The sequence below is a fragment of the Nelusetta ayraudi genome, unplaced genomic scaffold, assembly GCF_046127955.1.
Source record: "Nelusetta ayraudi isolate G7.1 ecotype Tasmania unplaced genomic scaffold, CSIRO-AGI_Nayr_v1 ptg000135l, whole genome shotgun sequence".
NCBI lineage: Eukaryota > Metazoa > Chordata > Actinopteri > Tetraodontiformes > Monacanthidae > Nelusetta > Nelusetta ayraudi.
The window spans coordinates 6979366-6995634 of NW_027466185.1; the positions used below are offsets into that span (position 1 = coordinate 6979366).

Here is a 16269-nt window from a genome sequence, read left to right on the forward strand (position 1 = left end):
GCAATAACGCTTCAATTTACAATTTACATTTTAAAACCCTTTAGCTGTTGCAAATAATGTTTTGGACATTCCTTGGCTGGTGTGCTGCGTATTATTGTTCAATGCTTGATATTATTTAGCATTATTACATGTACAGTAGACATAGTTGCCTTTTTCCACTGCGGCCAACAAAAGCCATTCATTCATTAATTTTTATGTCGTTCAGACCCAATTTTTCCTTATAATTTTAGCTTTACTCTGTCATTTTTTGATTCTATACTTTGAAGCTGTCTAATAATATAGAAAATTTTAAATATGAAAGACTTTTCAAAGTTTCTCTCAATTAGAATCCACTATGGTACTAAAATCTTACTCCAAAGTGTTTTTGTCGCTTTCTGTTGACAGGAAGTGCAGACGTGCACGGTGGACATGGGCTTCACTGCCGACAGCTCCAATCACCCCAGCAACAAAAGCAAGAACAGATACATCAACATTCTGGCCTGTACGCTGCTCTTTTTTTTTTTTTTTCCAAACCTGTCTGTTCCCTGCTAGTTGCCACCAGAAGGTGAAACCGCTAAACCTTTCCTCCCCTCAGACGACCACAGCAGAGTGAAGCTCTCCAGCAGTCTGGACGGAGACGTAAAGTGCGGCGATTACATCAACGCCAACTTTGTGGACGTGAGTGGCGTCGTTTCAGCAGCTCGGGTTTTTCTCCTTCAATTTTGCTTCAAACAATCCCGCTCTTCCTCCTCCGGTTTCCTCCGCAGGGCTACGAGCGAACCAGAGCGTACATCGCGGCCCAAGGGCCCCTCAGGTCAGGCAGAGAGGACTTCTGGAGGATGATCTGGCAGCAGAACGTCGGAGTTATTGTCATGATCACCAACCTCAAGGAGAAAGGACGGGTAGGTGATCGACACCGGTCAAACTGCAGAGATCGGTCAATCAGTTTATCTGACAATAGTGGTAACATCATGAGCGGCCATCTTTTTTGTGGTTTCAATTTGGTTGAACTTTTTTTTAGATTTTAGGCCCCTGTGGTGACATTGGAAAATCTTTTCAATTATGTGTGGCCACGAGATGGTCGTTGTTAACATTTCCATGTATGCAGAGACTGCGCAGATCATCGATTGTTGCTTTAAATGTTCATAGTCTGAATAAAAAAGCAGAGTAAAATTATCTTTATTCATAAATGAAAAAATAAACAGCATGACTCCAGTACTGACAGCCACGACCAAAGTCTGATTATCTCATGGCCACATGTTAACAAACTTATTGTTACTGACAAGTCACCAGAGAGGCTGACAAAACAAGTTTTTAACCATTATGCTGGAAATAGTCGAGCAACATGGGATGGGATATGTTGCTTGACTATTCCAATTAGCGGAGTAGCTTAAGAAGTTGGTCATTTTCCCTGCAAACAGATGTTTTATGGGAAATGCTTCAACCTTGTTCAGCTTCTTATTGGGAAGATTCAAACTGGTTGTGAACAGGATTTAAAGGTCTCTTTTCGGGATAAACCCCAAAAAAGTCTGGCATTCTCATTTTCTTTGTTTGAGCCACTTCTCAAAAATTGTGCGCTAAAACGGGCAGCTAAGGAAACTAGCGCCCTGTATGATGTCGTGCAGGAGGGCTGTAAACACAGGGCTGAGTGTGCTGGTTTCTCAGACATCTACAGAGATTTTGGTCAATTAATTGGACGAGAGCGCTCCACCAGAGCCCAGGAGGGAAAATAAAGATCTGAACCGTCCCTGTTGTTTCTTTGTTTACTGGCATTGTCTGGGGGAAATACTCATTAAGGCCTGATAGTCACAACACATGCTATGTTTTATCATAGCAGTACAGCCGCTCCGTCCACGCTTCCAGCAAATTGTTTGGCGTTTTCTTTCGAGCGCGAGCGCTAATCCCTCCATTTGTTTTCCCCGACAGACCAAGTGTGAGCAGTACTGGCCGGAGGAGAACCAGGAGGAGTACGGTCCGTACCAGGTGACCCTCAGGAGCAGCAGGAACCTCGCCTACTACACACTGCGCACCTTCACCGTCAGAGACACGGCAAACAAGGTCGTACGAGCACGATTGCACCAGGTCATTTTGAAACTGATGAACGCAGGCCAGTTCCTAATATTGTATTACTTCCTGCTGCTGCAGGCTCCTCAGAGGAAAGAGCACACGGTCCTCCACTTCCACTACACCCAGTGGCCGGACATGGGCGTCCCGGAATACACTCTGCCCGTCCTGTCCTTCATCAGGGCGTCGTCCCAAGCACGGACGCAGGAGATGGGACCCGTGCTCGTCCACTGCAGGTAGGCGCACCGCTTTCACCACATTCAATATTCAGTCAGCGCCCGGACACGGGAGTGAACGCTCGACCGTGTGACGTGTGCCGCAGCGCCGGCGTGGGACGGACGGGGACCTACATCGTCATAGACAGCATGCTGCAGCAGATCCAGGATCAGGGGACGGTCAACGTGATGGGTTTCCTGAAACACGTGCGGACTCAGCGGAACTTCCTGGTTCAGACAGAGGTGAGTGACCCCGGGGGGGCACATTTAGCATTGAGCCTGGTCCCATGTGGTCCAATGTGTAGTATTTAGTTTGATTTATGATTTTTAGATTGGCAAAAGCTTATTAATATACTGCCCATGAATAGATTAATAAAAGTGTATATTCGCGGTACAATAAAAGTCATTTGATTTTCCTACTCTTAGAACGGTTCTTATTTATATATAAGAATATGCATCGAGCCCAGGTCTTGCTCCCAGTCGGCTGCCATCTTTCACTGCCATATTTCTAAGGAAGCCTGGTGTGGACAATCTGCTTCTTGACGGTGTGTTTCATAATTATGGTGAACACTCACAACCTCAAATAAACCTACGAAAAAGAAGCTGGATGAGGCAACAGAGTTTGCGTGTGCAGGCCACTGCAGTTCACTGGCAAGCTCAGGAGGGGGAGGGAGAGTGAAAGATGACACACTAGACCTTTAAAGCATGAGTTTGTGTCAGCACCTAGCAAGACTCAGCAGGAGTTTGAGAAATTAACATGAACATTATTTGCATGTGTGACATCTGATTAGTTGTCAACGCGTTCATGCAGTCATGGAGGCAATTATTTATTATCATAATCTTATCATCAGCTAATGTGTTGATTATTTCCTCATTTAGATTCGATTAAGTGATTATTTCACTTTTACAGTGTAAAATGTGAAAAAGAGGTGTGCGAATGACAACTCAGTTCAGAAATTTTAATTCAGAAAAATTATAATCCATTTCTTTTGTTAATAGTTTCATCAGCAACATAACATGGGCTGGTAGCAGCAGCACTGCAGGAGGCCTGACTGTTTCCCTCTGTGACCGCTCCCCTGTCCTGCAGGAGCAGTACGTGTTTATTCACGACGCCGTGGTGGAGGCCGTCATGAGCCGCGACACCTCCGTGACCTCCGACCTCCTGCACGCGTACGTGTCAGACCTGCTGACACCCGGGGCGACGGGGAGAACACGCATGGACAAGCAGTTCAAGGTGTGTTTGTACTCTCTGAGAGCGCATTATTTGGAAACTTAGCTATTTTCTCTCTCATTGAGGGAAGTGTTTTTCATTCGTCGAGACCCAACAAAAACAAAGTCTTTCGTCCCGCTGCGCAGCTGATCAGCCAACGGCAGGCGAGGCACGCGGACTACAGCACCGCCCTCAGGGACGGCAACGCCGAGAGAAACAGAGCCCGAGCCTTGATGCCCGGTAAGCTGGGCTGCTTTGGCAAACAGCTGAGAAACGTCAGCGCAACAGCTGAGAGCAAAACATCAGCTGACAAATAAATATTTGTCCAAACATACAACAAAACAAGGGTGAAAAAAAATAATGCTCTGTTCTGCGCAGTGGAAAGATCAAGAGTGTGTCTGGCCGTCTCAGAGGCAAACTCCACAGGCTACATCAACGCCTCCTACGTCATGGTGAGGACGCCAGCGTTTTACGGAACAGCCCTTTTTCCCTTGCTGGCAAAATACTGAATCACTACTGCGTTTGCTTCCTTTTTTTCTTTCTTTATTTCTTTCTGTCTTTCTTTCTTTTCTCTTCCTACCAGGGGCACCGCCGCAGCAAGGAGTTCATCGTGAGCCAGACGCCGCTCAGCAGCACGGTGGTGGACTTATGGAGGATGGTCCTTGAACACAACGCGCGCACCATCGTGTGTCTGCAAGACACGCACTGCCAGGTATGGACCGGAAGGATTGCATGCGCACGCTCACAAACGCGCGCATGCCGTCTAATTAACGAGTAACGACTAACATTTTTAATTTTCTTTTTTTTGTTTTTGTTTTCTCCATCAGAGTGAGGAGGGACAGTCGTCAGTTTACTGGCCCTCCAGAGATCAGCCAATGAGCTTCGAGGGTTTCACTGTGTCTTACTCGGGGGAGGAGCATGTGTGCCTGTCCAGCGACGAGAGGCTGTGGGTGCAGGACTTCAAAGTGGAGTCGCATCAGGTGAACACTTACACACACACACACACACACACACACACACACACATTTTTTTGTATTTATATTTTTGATAAAGATCATAGAAATAGACATACAGAAGCCTCATTAGCTGCTTGCTATTGCTCGCCACTATGCAGAAGGTTATATGAAATCTATGTATATATCTATATATATGTATATGTATGTACATACATATACATGTATCTATGTATGTATGTGTGTATGTATGTGTATATATGTTGATGTATATATATGTGTCTGTGTATATGTGCATATCTATATAGATACATATATATGAATATATATACACGTACAAAGATATACATAAATGTCATATAACCGCATATGTATATATCTGTATATATACATATTTTTAAATATATATACATACATAACAATAAAAATAAATGTACATTTATTCATTTTAATACTTTGAGTTAAATATACTAAGACTATGAGTGTACTACTGTGAGTTAAATATAGTAGTATAATCTAATAATAATAATTCACCTTAAGTAACCACCCTCTTCTCTTTTTTTTCCACTGTCATGCAGGACAACCGGGTGCTGGATGTGCGTCAGTACAGCGCCACCTGCTGGCCCAACCCAGACAGCCCCATCCGGAACTGTTTCGACCTGGTCAACAGAGTAGGCGAGCGCGGTTGCCTGTCGGACGCGCCCACGATTGTGCACGATCCGTGAGTGGGAGGCCGGGACGTTCATCCCGTCACTCTGCGACTTTTGCTTTCTGTTCGCTTGCGTGATCTCCTTGTCTGTGTGTGTGTGTGTGTGTGTGTACGTGCGTGTGCAGACTCGGAGGAGCTACATCCGGGCTGTTCTGCGCCCTCGCCACTCTCTCCTGTCAGCTGGAGGAGGAAGGTGCCGTGGATGTCTACCAGGTGGCACGGATGACCAACCTGATGAGGCCGGGGGTATTTAACGATGTGGTCAGTAAAAACACGCATGCACACAAGTCATTTTCATAGCAAACCACGCCCCTGAGTCTGCAAGCCCTCGTCTGCCCCCTACAGGAGCAGTACCAGTACCTGTACCGAGCCGTGCTGAGCCTGGTGAGCAGCCAGGAGGACCAGAGAGCCCTGCAGAGTCCCGAAACCAACGGATCGGTACCGCTGGGCCAGACCAACATCACCGAGAGCTTGGAGTCCCTCATGTAGAGTCATAGAAAAAGGGGGGTGCACACAACACAGACCTGAGCGCTGTGGTGCCGCAGAGGTGAACCGCAATCCTGCTTGTCTCCACTGAGGATGCTGACACTTTAAAGAGAGTCATTAGGCCGTCAGGCCATCAGCGAGGAGCTCCACCCACTTAATGTCAGCTTCTTTGTCCACTGGTCGCCTCCGACTGGCTGAGGCCAGCAAGCCAAAGTGTGAGCATGCTCAGTAGGTGAAAGCAAAACACGCTCCTCACCCCTCATGTTGCGAGACCAAGCAGCCTTGACACTAGCGACAAGGCACCACTGCCTATTGAAGCAAAAGCTCTCTTAACTGCTGACTGTATTTATAATCACGTCACCAGACGGGTGCGAGATATTTTTGCAGAAGGCTTTTCAATTTTTTTACTCTACAATATATATTTCTCTGAATATATGAGCACACTGTCCAAACGGGAGCCGACACCCAACCCTGAAGTGAACGACGTGTTCGCTGATGAGGAAGCCATTCGTGACGCTGTGGTGATATTTTGATCCGAAACCAGACTGACGGCAATCACACCAAGGTTTGACCTTCCTGCAGAGTAAAGTTGCAAAACATAAATAAATAAATAAATAAAATTCAAAGTGCAATTAGGATCTAAACAAAATACAAAATATATTTTAAAAAATGAATAATGGTCAGGTGTTGTATATTCCACTATACCCAAGAAAATGTGGGGCTAAAGAAAGTGTATGTTAAATAATCTGTAGTCGCTTTTTTGGATCATTTGTGAGTGAAAAGTCACTCTGGCTGCTGCCTATTGGCTCGCACACTGAACATGTGATCACAGCGTGGTTTGGCTGCTACGCACCGTCTTTGTGTCATGCACGACACCGAGCTCTGCACTGAGTGTCATTGCACACTTTTTTTTTTGCAAACTAACACTTTCAAACTGTTGCCCATGAAGTTCGACTGCTTTCAGACACAATCCTGTTTGTTCCTATTCAAATGCATCAGTCATTCCATTGTGTGTGTCCCTACCACCCCAAGTGAAATGGATGAATGCATGCATAATGATAATTTGTTTGGCACTGTAATAAATATATACAATATGTATATTATTCCAACCTCATGGGCTACAGTTTTTATACAATCATACAGCACAAATAATCATTACCCATAAAAGGAGGGAAAAAAACCCAACCGAACCCTTTTCCGTGTTCTTTGATATTCTAAGCACTAACCACTAGCCAGCACATTAATATGTCATTACTGCGGACAAAGCCTCTTTTAAATGACTGATCACTGGCGGCACAGCGGGCCTAAACAGCCGTCGGCTGTCTCGGTTCGCGTCTTGTCACCGCCGGCTTTGTGCTCTCTGCTACCCTGTGCCTTTTTATATTACAACACCATTAAAATCCAAACTCATTTTGATACGACAACTGTGTGACTAATATGCCAAAATAGTTTGTGACGTTTTTCTTTGTCCTCCCGTTGCGCTCGTCCCTTTTTCTGCCAAGGCAAGGTCGGTGGGCCGGCAGGCTCGGATGCAAACTGAAAGAGAAATCGGGCCCCCTTGTGATGTCACACAGGGAAGGGATGTTTGCCATTCGGCCTTGTGTTTGCTCTGCCCTCTCCGTCCTCCTTTTTGTCCTCTTCCAACAAGTGAAGTGGTAGATCCAACAAAGCGTCGCTTTTTGGCAGGAAGCTATTTCTTTTTGTTTTCGTGTGGGAGGCTGCAAACAGAGGGCTACACGGCCTGTTTTCTTCAGATCTCTGGATCTGTTTGGGGAACTAATTCTGCTCAGCCTGGCATCCTCTGGTGTCAAGAGTGGAGAATGAAGGTGTTGCAAAAAGGTGAAAATGGGACCTTGAAGTGTTTGGATGAAAAGTGTTTGGATGTTTTCCATCTTGTCTTCTCTGTTTTCTTCTTGCTGCCGCTGTGATGCCACTGACGACCTTCAAACTCACTTTTTGTACATCTTCGGATCTTTGCCCGTCTTGTATCCACTCTGCACAGTTTGTTTAGCCTGTTGCAAAACGTCGGGAGCAACATCGGGGGACAGTGTTTTTCCAATCAGACCCAACTGTGTAAAGTTTTAACTCTATCTATATGTAAATATACTTAAAAAAAAAAAACAACTTTTAAAAAGGCCAAATTACTGTATGTTTATACAGTACCTCTATATATTTTCTATTTTACTACAAAAGGTGTTTTTTTAGTCCTTTACACAAATATAACTGTCGGGGTTGTGTTGGGTGCTTTTAGTCTGGAATTATGGATCAATGTTTTTAGTTTTAACGGAATGTTTCTCTGTTTTTATCTCTTGTTTATTCCAGTAGCAACGTTAATATCTGTGTCGAAGAAAACCTTTTTCATTTAGACTCATTTCTTTATACCGGAAGGACAAAAGTTGAATAAAAACAATAAATAAAATGTTCTTGTTTACCCTGAATGTTGGTCTCAATCATCACAACATGGGGGACACATGAAAAGATGGCAACTAAGAGTCATCATGCATTTATTTATATCATAATACATTACATTGCATCGTCTCCCCTGACATGACATCAAAAAACACACAAGAGCTGATGCTCAACCATGACAGATAAAGATTAGGTCAACGCCAAGAAAAAATATATATGTATATTTATATCTATATTTCTATATATGTCATTAATATTTGCCATCATACATTTTACTGTAGCAGTCACACAAATAAAGATAAAGTGCAAGATTAAAATCATGTTATGCCGTGAGAATATAAGCGTCCACCCTGCAAATATCTCAATATATATTATTGTGTACTATTTGTGTAAAAAGGCAACATGGGCAGATCCACCTCCTGCATTCACGCTGCGCATGGATACAACTGTGCACAAAGCATTAATTCACTCATGTAATGTTTCTAAGGCCTCACACAAAAACAGAGCCTGGGCTTGTATTTATTTATTAGAAAATGATCTTATAGAAAGATGTCTGAGCATCTTTAATTTTCTACTAAACTGTCATGTTAACAGGTGTGTATGTGTAGGTGTGAGAGAGAGAGAGATTGTTTTTTGACTGAGCCGACCTGTTTTGCACAAACAGCCCTCTGGTTCAAGTATAAAAGGAGTCTAAAAAACACTATGATTGGCTGCAAGACAGCTACACACAGCCGTAGAAAAAGAAAAGAAAAAAAAATTCAAGCAAGGTCCAACACTGATTCTAAACCCCCAGAGACGAATAAAGGTTTTCCTGATGGGTCCCTTTGGGATCAATCCGGCATAACGTTCATATTTATTTATTTATTTCAAAAGCCTCAACTGAAAGGCGGATGTGTAAGAAGAAAATTTGCAGGACTTGCATCTTCTTGGCAAAAAGTGCTACATCAAAGACTACGTTAAAAAACAATAATAATAGAAGACATACAAAACACGAGTTCTACCGTCCTAGATTAAAACCACACCACCAGAGCGCCACCAATTCTAATTTTATTAAATGTTTATGGCACTTTGGTTCGTTTTTATTACCCCTCTCTTTTGTCACCTCTTGCCTTCGTTGGTTGCGTGAGTGTACAGGTCCGGTCTGTCCTCTCAGAAGCTAAGGCTAGTCTGCTAACACATTACCAATCTCATTGTACCAAAATTCAAACTCAGGATATATAAATACTGAAAATAATCAGGCTCTGATCTCAAGCCTGCTGCCAAAATCATGCACACAATGGCACAGAGATAATGGGGCGAGAGGGTGTGGGGGGGCAGTGTTAGGCTAACATTTTTCGCTACAGGCCGTCTCTTTTGCGTGAGATCGCTTCAGAAGCCACACCGATGCATGTCAATCTCAAAATCAATGCCGCGACTGCGGCGGTCTCCAACATGCCGCTGCAATTCAATAAAATTCATCATGAATTGGCAGATGTGAACAGAGCCCACTCCTCTGCCCCCCGCCCCCAATTAATTTTAGTCATCCAGAGATGTAAATGGGTTCGGTCCCTGAGCTTTGCCAATTCTCTAAATGTTCAAATGTATTTAGGTTACATTTGAGTCTTCGGGCCCCAGTTTTGTTTGAAATACATGAAAAGCCCTTCACTCGTGAGCTGAATAATAAATGATAGATAAAAATAAAATGCAACGTTTAAAATTCTTGTGCAGTACGTGACATGCTAGCAATATAAAGAAACATTTTGTTATAGCTTTTACGTACAATTTTTTTTCTTTTTTTGGGGGGGAGGGGGGGGCACCTCACATTTTCTACTCAACCAATGCGCTAGCACCAGAACTTTGGCCTGCTTTAAACAGATGCGAGAAACTGCAAAAAAAATGAAAGTTGTTAAAAGCTGTTACAACGTCATCACCGTGGCTCTCTGCGAAAGGTGCACACCAATAAAATGCTGAGTGAACTGTGCCGTGGTAAGACAACGGAGTAGCACCTTAAATAGCAAGGATCGCCTCAGAACGTCCACAGGAAGCAGCTATCCTGAGGCACTCTGGGAGATTGAGGCGGGTCCGTTGTCCACAAAACAATACTTTTTTAAAGCATTGTATTAGAATATGCAAATAACGTGTGTGTCTGTGTGTGTGTGTGTGTGTGTGTGTGTATAAGGTCATGCATGCCAACGGTGAGGGGCCTCTTCATCTTTTGTCGAGTTCACTGACAACCCTGGAGGACACAGAGGACAACAACAGCACGTCAGAAGACAGGAAGTGTCCAGCCTTGATTTCCTGCATCTTCTCTTCTTGAGTGCAGAACAAAGCCGTGACCATTAACGACTTTGGCTGTGTGCTAGGCTAGCAGTGATGATTTTTTTGATGATTTGAACAATGTACTGGGATTTAGAAAAGTGAGGGAGGTGAAAACTCGCACCTTGTACACATCAACACAGGAAAACTACCGTGAATCGACGTTGATTGCACCTACCGAGTTGGTTCGCTTGCGTTTCCAGCAGTCCGGGTTGATTCTTTTCTGCTCGTCCGCCAGAGCTTTGGCCTCTACGGTGAACACCCGCCGCTCCTCACTCCGCATTTTCTTCCACCGCTCGCCGAGAAGGACGCTGATGGCTCTGCGAATGCACACATGATGTAGGCTCTGACAGCTGGTTCGGAACTGAATCAGACAGACGCTGTTGGAATTGTTATGAATGGTGAGTGTTCAACACGGTAGATGACTGGCAGGTTAACCGGGCGGCTCGACGGCTCTACAACTGTGCTTTATTGAGAGATTTCTCACAAAGATTCTGGCTTTTGTAGCCGCCTTTGTTCTTGGCCCCTGCTGGCCTATCTCAACCAAAACCTCCTTGTTCTCATAAGACAATGAGGCGAACCCAACGACTGCTTCGTGAGCAAAGCAGCAGGGAGAAACGAGTGAGATAAAGGAACGCTTTATCCAGAGCAGGCCGAGCAAAGTGTTGCGAGTTGTACGGCGTAGGTGTTAGCATGACTCTCTTTTCACAAACCCAGTTCACACCCACCTGTTGTCTTTGCCCGGGTACATCTGCGTGTATTCCACACGAAATTTCTTGGCAAACAGCATGAAGGCGTTCATTGGCCGCTTGCACTTCGTGGGTGTGGCACTGCTGCCCCCTGCTGCTGCAGCTGCGCTGGCGCTCTGGGTTTTGGCCGTCTTCCGAGGAGGAGCGTCTGGGTGACTGGGACTGTAGTAGTCTATTTGAAATTGAACAAATTGAAACAATTTGATTGGATTGGATTGAAAACAAAATTGAAACAAAATCCTTCATTTGTCAGTTCTATTTTTAGAAATGTTGACAAAGTTTGGTGTTTTGAAGTTCAGCACCTTTTGACAAGCGTCTGTCTGGGGAAACGGCTCCGCTGCTGGACTGGGAGGTCCGCCGCCGCCTGGCCATACTACTCAACACGTAGACGGCGGAGTAGTCCAGAGGAGTGAAGTCATAGCTGAGGAGGACAATATGAAGCCATAAATATTTCAAGCTTCATCTTCACTTCACGCTCACAGTCAGCAGTCGTTTCATTTACCTCCTGATTTTCTCGCAGACCAACGAGTTGTCGGCGTGTTTGGCATCTCTGTGTCCTGGAGGGAGGCACAATGCCCCCACTTCCAGTTCGTGGCACGGTATCCCATGATGCACCACGGTCAGGCTGGGATAAAAGGAGGTCCAGCCTGGAGGGAAAGCAGACGGAGCGTAAGCGGGTCCTTCATGTTGGGAAGCCGGCGCAACGTTTCGCTCCCCCCAACAACCACACCTTTGTCTTTGACGTAGAAGGGGTGATCCAGCTGGCAGCGCGCGGTCAGTGGGGTGTGTCCAAATACGCCGGGGTCGAAGGTCAGCTGCAGGACAGTCTGCCCGGACAAGACGATCTCAGAGTGCTCCACCAGCTGCAGGCCTTCTGAGCCGTAACTCTGCAAAAAAAAAAAAGGTCGAACAGGGTTTCACCGACTGCAGGACGTTTAATGACCAGGACTGTCGGTCCATGTGGGGTCATACCTTCAGAGACGTGGATCGCTCCTCCTCAGCCAAGTCCTCTTCGGCCAAGTCCAGGTCCTCCACGTCTTGCCACTCCACGTTCGGCCCGCAGTGGAAGCGCAGCTGAGTCCCTGCAGGCAGAGAACGACAGCTCAGCTGAGGATCTACAGCGAGTGCGTGTGTAAGTGTGCGTGCGTGCGTGCGTGCGTGCGTGCGTGCGTGCGTGCGTCTACCTTTGAGAAAGCAGTGCCAGACAGTTGGAGGCCAGGAGAAGCTCCAGCCCATGTCTTCGTCGTCAGACAGCGACGATTTGGTCGACACGGCGGAGCCGCATTCACTGCTCTTCTGTGAAAAAACCCCACAACTTCAGAGGGTCAAGCGTGGAAGTGACAGTAACTCGGACAACCTGCATATTTCAGCTGATGCAAATCAAGTTGTTTAAATGCAAACTCTCAACATTTGGAGAAGCCCAATGTGAGCCGTACCCTGTTGCGTCTACGCTCCCTGCATTGTCCCCTAGGGGGCGACACGGCCCTGCTGGGGACGGAGGGCGGTGGGCGGGCGTAGGAATGTAGATTACCCCCGGGGCCGGAGGGGCAGACTGGGGAGGAGCTGGAAACAGTACAGGCTCATGAGTGATAACACAAAGCCCCTTTTGGGGTCCTTCTAACGCTACAAAGTTGCACTACAGTTTCTGTTGTAACTTAGAAAACAGTCTTGTGATAAAATGCTGTCCTACCTGCTGTTGGGACGGTCCTGCAGCAGTGGGCTCTGGGGTCCCGTAGCGATGACAGCCAGCTGTGTCAGCCAGTGTGTGTCGGGGGCCTGCGCGTGCGCATGTCGCTCCTGATGCGACACGCCCATGTCGAGCTGGAAGACTTTTGGCTCCACCTCCTCCGGGACCTCCTGAAGATCTGGAAGGTCGTCTACGAGGAGACGAATAGAGCAGGAAAGGATCGTTGATATGATAGTTGACTTACGTTGGCGTTGCGTTGTGGGGAGGCAACTTATAAACTCACACAAGGCAAGGCGGCCTGCCCACTTCAATTCATGACGCATCTCTGCATCCCAAAGCTCCAGTTTGGTGTGCAACAAGTAGTGCAAACAATTCAATTTCTCTGATTAGATCTGTTTGCCAGGTAATAAATGGCAATATTGTTGTTCTGACACACATCCACAGAGTCAACACAGCCTTTTATTGCGATATGAGATAGCTTGGTTCATTAAGTCAGATTTATTGCAGTCCAAGTCATAATACCTTCCTTGCCAGATCTGTTCCAAGATCATCTCTAATGCATCATCTCCAAGTCAAGCTGTGCAACTGTCAAGGCTAGAATACAGCTAGCAAGAGCAGATGATAACTTGCAGCCGACTTGTTTATCCTGTGATCTCCAATTGAAATGGTTTGTATGATCAGGCATGAATTAAATGTGCCACTCTCTCACTGGCCTGCTGGTTTAAATTTGTTGTTTTTCACTTCTCATTTGACACAAATTAGTCTCTGAGTATCAAATATCAAAAACTCTCTTTAACCAAATCTCAAAAAGGTTTCTACTCCCGGTACTGTGGCGATAATTAATGCTGTACTTTGTCACTTATTCACTGTGGCTGAACTGGAGGACACCTGCTTCCTGCTTTGATTACACATGCACGACACAGATGAATTTCCCATGGTGTTGCTATTGCATATGTACCATATTCCACATAGCTGTCGCTGTTGGGGAAGCCTGGTGAGGCAGGGAGGCCTTCCTCAAAGCAGAGAAGGTCATGTGACTGGTCCCCATTTGCATCCATCATCACTTCTGAGGGAGAGACCAGACAAATGATATTATTTTTTTTTATTGTGTTGTGATAATAGACAATAGATTTCTTCACAAATTGTTTATATTTTTGGAGACACTCCAGAAAAAAATTGTTTGAGCGAAAAAAGAACTTAAAAAACACATTAAAGACACTTAAAAACTATACAATTTTCTTTGCCTTAATATCCTTTTGACTTTTTTTTTTTATTCTTTTTTTTTTATTAATACATATTGTAATCTTCTAAAATTGTAAGTAAAAACAAACAACCAAAACTAAAAAATACCTGTGTGTTCCATCTGAGGCACTGAACTCTGCACGGTCTCGTGAGTTGAGTCTGCGGACACTGCCGACTGGGTCACCACTTCCCAAACCATACTTCCACTCACTGAAACATGCAGAAAGATGATTGATTTGGTTCTCCGCAGCCAGCAAGTCTCATTATGGAGAAACAATATACTTTTCCTTGTCAAACTGTACATTCCACAACACAGAATAATATATTTTGGATGGAACTCGAGCAACACTCCGGGGGTCACCTGAGTGCACGGAGAGAAATTCAATCCGCCACTGCGGTAACATATAGACTACATGTGGTGAGGTGAAATAAATCAGCATAAGGTGACATAAGGTAACAGCTGGCTGACAGTTACTACTTTTTGACTTTGAACCCTTAGATATTTTCTAAATAATAAACAAACATGAACACCGTGAATAGGGGGGAAATATTAAAACAATGTTTATCACGAAGAAATGGTCTATTTCTAACATGTAAATACAGAAAAGGTCCTGTTTGCCCCTTATCGATTTCGCAACATTCTTGTCATGTGACTCCCCCTTGTTTATAAACGTTGAGATCCTGTACGCATGCGCACAAAAGGCCCATTCATTCAGTAAAGAACGAGTCGAAATTACTTTTGACGAAAGTTTCATAAAACCGTCGTAACACAACATAAGGGAGCTCACGACACGATACCCCGAATGAATACGACAATTACCGACGGCTCTTGAACGCGTCGGCTGTCGACGGACGATAACATCCGACTGTTCTCACGAAACGATATAAACATTTACGTCGACGAAAACGGGGTGAAAAAAACCCTCCGACACGGTTATTTCGCCGTTATCGTGACAACGCCATTGATTCCATACGTGGGGTGAAACTGTCAACAGCCACGTACGAGTTGTCGAGGTTTTGTATTGCGTAAAGACACAACAAAACAAGTATCGTCAACAATGAAGCTTCAACCCGAAGAAGCGAAACAAATTTTACGGGCAAAAATAAGCGCTGTCAGTTCCGCGTTATTACTCGTCCGCCGAGTTCACAGTTAGATCATCCAAACGATATAAACATGTTACAATGTCGACGCTTCAAAATAGACAAAAATCATTTCAATGAACTTTGCTTAACTCACCAAAACCATTCCTATGACCAAAACAGTCCTCTTGGACGGGGTACGGGGGCTGGTATAAACACAGGGCTTTACGCGCTTCCATTGGTCAGGTCTTCGGTCAGTCTCTGGCTTCTCGCACTGTCATTGGCCAGTTCCTCCACGGACTCGTTCTCTTCATGAGCGTCGCCACAACAATAAAATGTTGGGTGGGTGAGGATGATGAAAGATGGCTGAGCGGAAAAAGTACCACAAATGGCAGTTTCAAAACAGTTTCTTCAGTACACGGGGCACACCTTTCTGGTTCTGACGGAGTGGCGTATTTTATGGAAATAAACACAGTTGGCAACTCAAGTGTTACGTGTCGGTTTCGAAATGTAGCAGGAACAAGTTGCCTTTCAAACGTCTAGAAGTTTACGCGAACAAAACACATAATGCAACCAGGAATAAGCAACACTAAGCAATGTAGTTTTAAATGTTCAAGGAACTAGACGCAGATTATAGACTAAATCGTACCCACGTCATCGTTCAACAGGGATGACCCCTCCAGCTCAATTGTTAACATTCAGTGCAACTAGTAAAACTGGTAATGTCAGCGCAGTATCTATGTAACTGGCTGTCACTGCCCGTCAATCCACCCAACTCTTTCGGGGAGATATCGTGGGAGGGTTTGTTGTTTGTTGTTTTTGCTGTTACAAAGATTAAAGTCATAATCCAAAAATAACCAGACAGTTATGAAATAAATAAATCAGTTTACTCTTTAAAATTAAACTAATTAATCAATCAAAAGCAAAGACAATATCATCAAGGTTGACAAATCCCAATGAAGATAAATATAAATATTTTGGTAAAACACTTGTTATATAAGTAGTGCTTCAAGACATTATCACTAAAGAAATTGATTAAATGCATATGAAGGTATTGACTTTGTACCCCTATCAAAACTTTACCTTATAAAACTAATAAGGTCACTCACTAATTTGCTTTAGTGAAATGTGCTCTCTTGAAAACCGAACAATGAAAACAATGGTGGTGCAAATAAAACACTTATAGACGGA

At 44.7% G+C, this 16269-nt stretch overlaps 2 protein-coding genes across 6 annotated transcripts in view; one reads left to right on the forward strand and one right to left on the reverse strand.

Annotated features, from left to right (window-relative positions):
• The window catches only part of ptprz1b (protein tyrosine phosphatase receptor type Z1b), a 56148-nt gene extending 48143 nt beyond the window's left edge, over nt 1-8005 (forward strand). For both annotated transcript variants that reach the window (XM_076051623.1, XM_076051625.1), the window contains 14 exons: nt 385-481; nt 575-657; nt 747-881; nt 1906-2037; nt 2125-2279; nt 2366-2501; nt 3346-3492; nt 3615-3708; nt 3847-3920; nt 4052-4180; nt 4296-4448; nt 5000-5142; nt 5256-5391; nt 5476-8005. In XM_076051623.1, coding sequence (XP_075907738.1) covers nt 385-481; nt 575-657; nt 747-881; nt 1906-2037; nt 2125-2279; nt 2366-2501; nt 3346-3492; nt 3615-3708; nt 3847-3920; nt 4052-4180; nt 4296-4448; nt 5000-5142; nt 5256-5391; nt 5476-5619 — 1758 coding nt within the window. In that variant the 3' untranslated portion in view covers nt 5620-8005. The remainder of the gene's footprint in view (nt 1-384; nt 482-574; nt 658-746; nt 882-1905; nt 2038-2124; nt 2280-2365; nt 2502-3345; nt 3493-3614; nt 3709-3846; nt 3921-4051; nt 4181-4295; nt 4449-4999; nt 5143-5255; nt 5392-5475) is intronic.
• Nucleotides 8006-8103: 98 nt separating this feature from the next.
• On the reverse strand, nt 8104-15799 carry LOC142905120 (HMG box-containing protein 1-like). Of its 4 annotated transcripts, none has more exons than XM_076051626.1 (13): nt 15236-15799; nt 14107-14208; nt 13715-13822; nt 12760-12946; nt 12506-12632; nt 12254-12365; nt 12042-12151; nt 11800-11956; nt 11572-11716; nt 11372-11490; nt 11049-11241; nt 10473-10640; nt 8104-10240 (listed from the first exon to the last, which is right to left on the reverse strand). In XM_076051626.1, exons 1-13 carry the CDS (start codon nt 15315-15317, stop codon nt 10213-10215), a joined length of 1638 nt encoding a protein of 545 aa, XP_075907741.1. In that variant the 5' UTR covers nt 15318-15799; the 3' UTR covers nt 8104-10212. The 4 variants fall into 4 exon arrangements, with proteins under 4 accessions (XP_075907741.1, XP_075907742.1, XP_075907743.1 ...); XM_076051627.1 differs by having other exon boundaries at nt 10499-10640; nt 15236-15795; XM_076051628.1 differs by lacking the exon at nt 15236-15799 and adding an exon at nt 15094-15229.
• Between the last annotated feature and the right edge of the window lie 470 nt (nt 15800-16269).

Coding starts and splice junctions, on each gene's coding strand:
- LOC142905120 (XM_076051626.1), bottom strand. CDS start 15,317: ATGGAAGCGCGTAAAGCCCTGTGTTTATACCAGCCCCCGTACCCCGTC. Junction 12,152..12,253: donor CTGGCACTGCTTTCTCAAAG/GTAGACGCACGC, acceptor CTCTGCCTGCAG/GGACTCAGCTGCGCTTCCAC. Junction 10,241..10,472: donor GCAATCAACGTCGATTCACG/GTAGTTTTCCTG, acceptor TGTGTCCTCCAG/GGTTGTCAGTGAACTCGACA.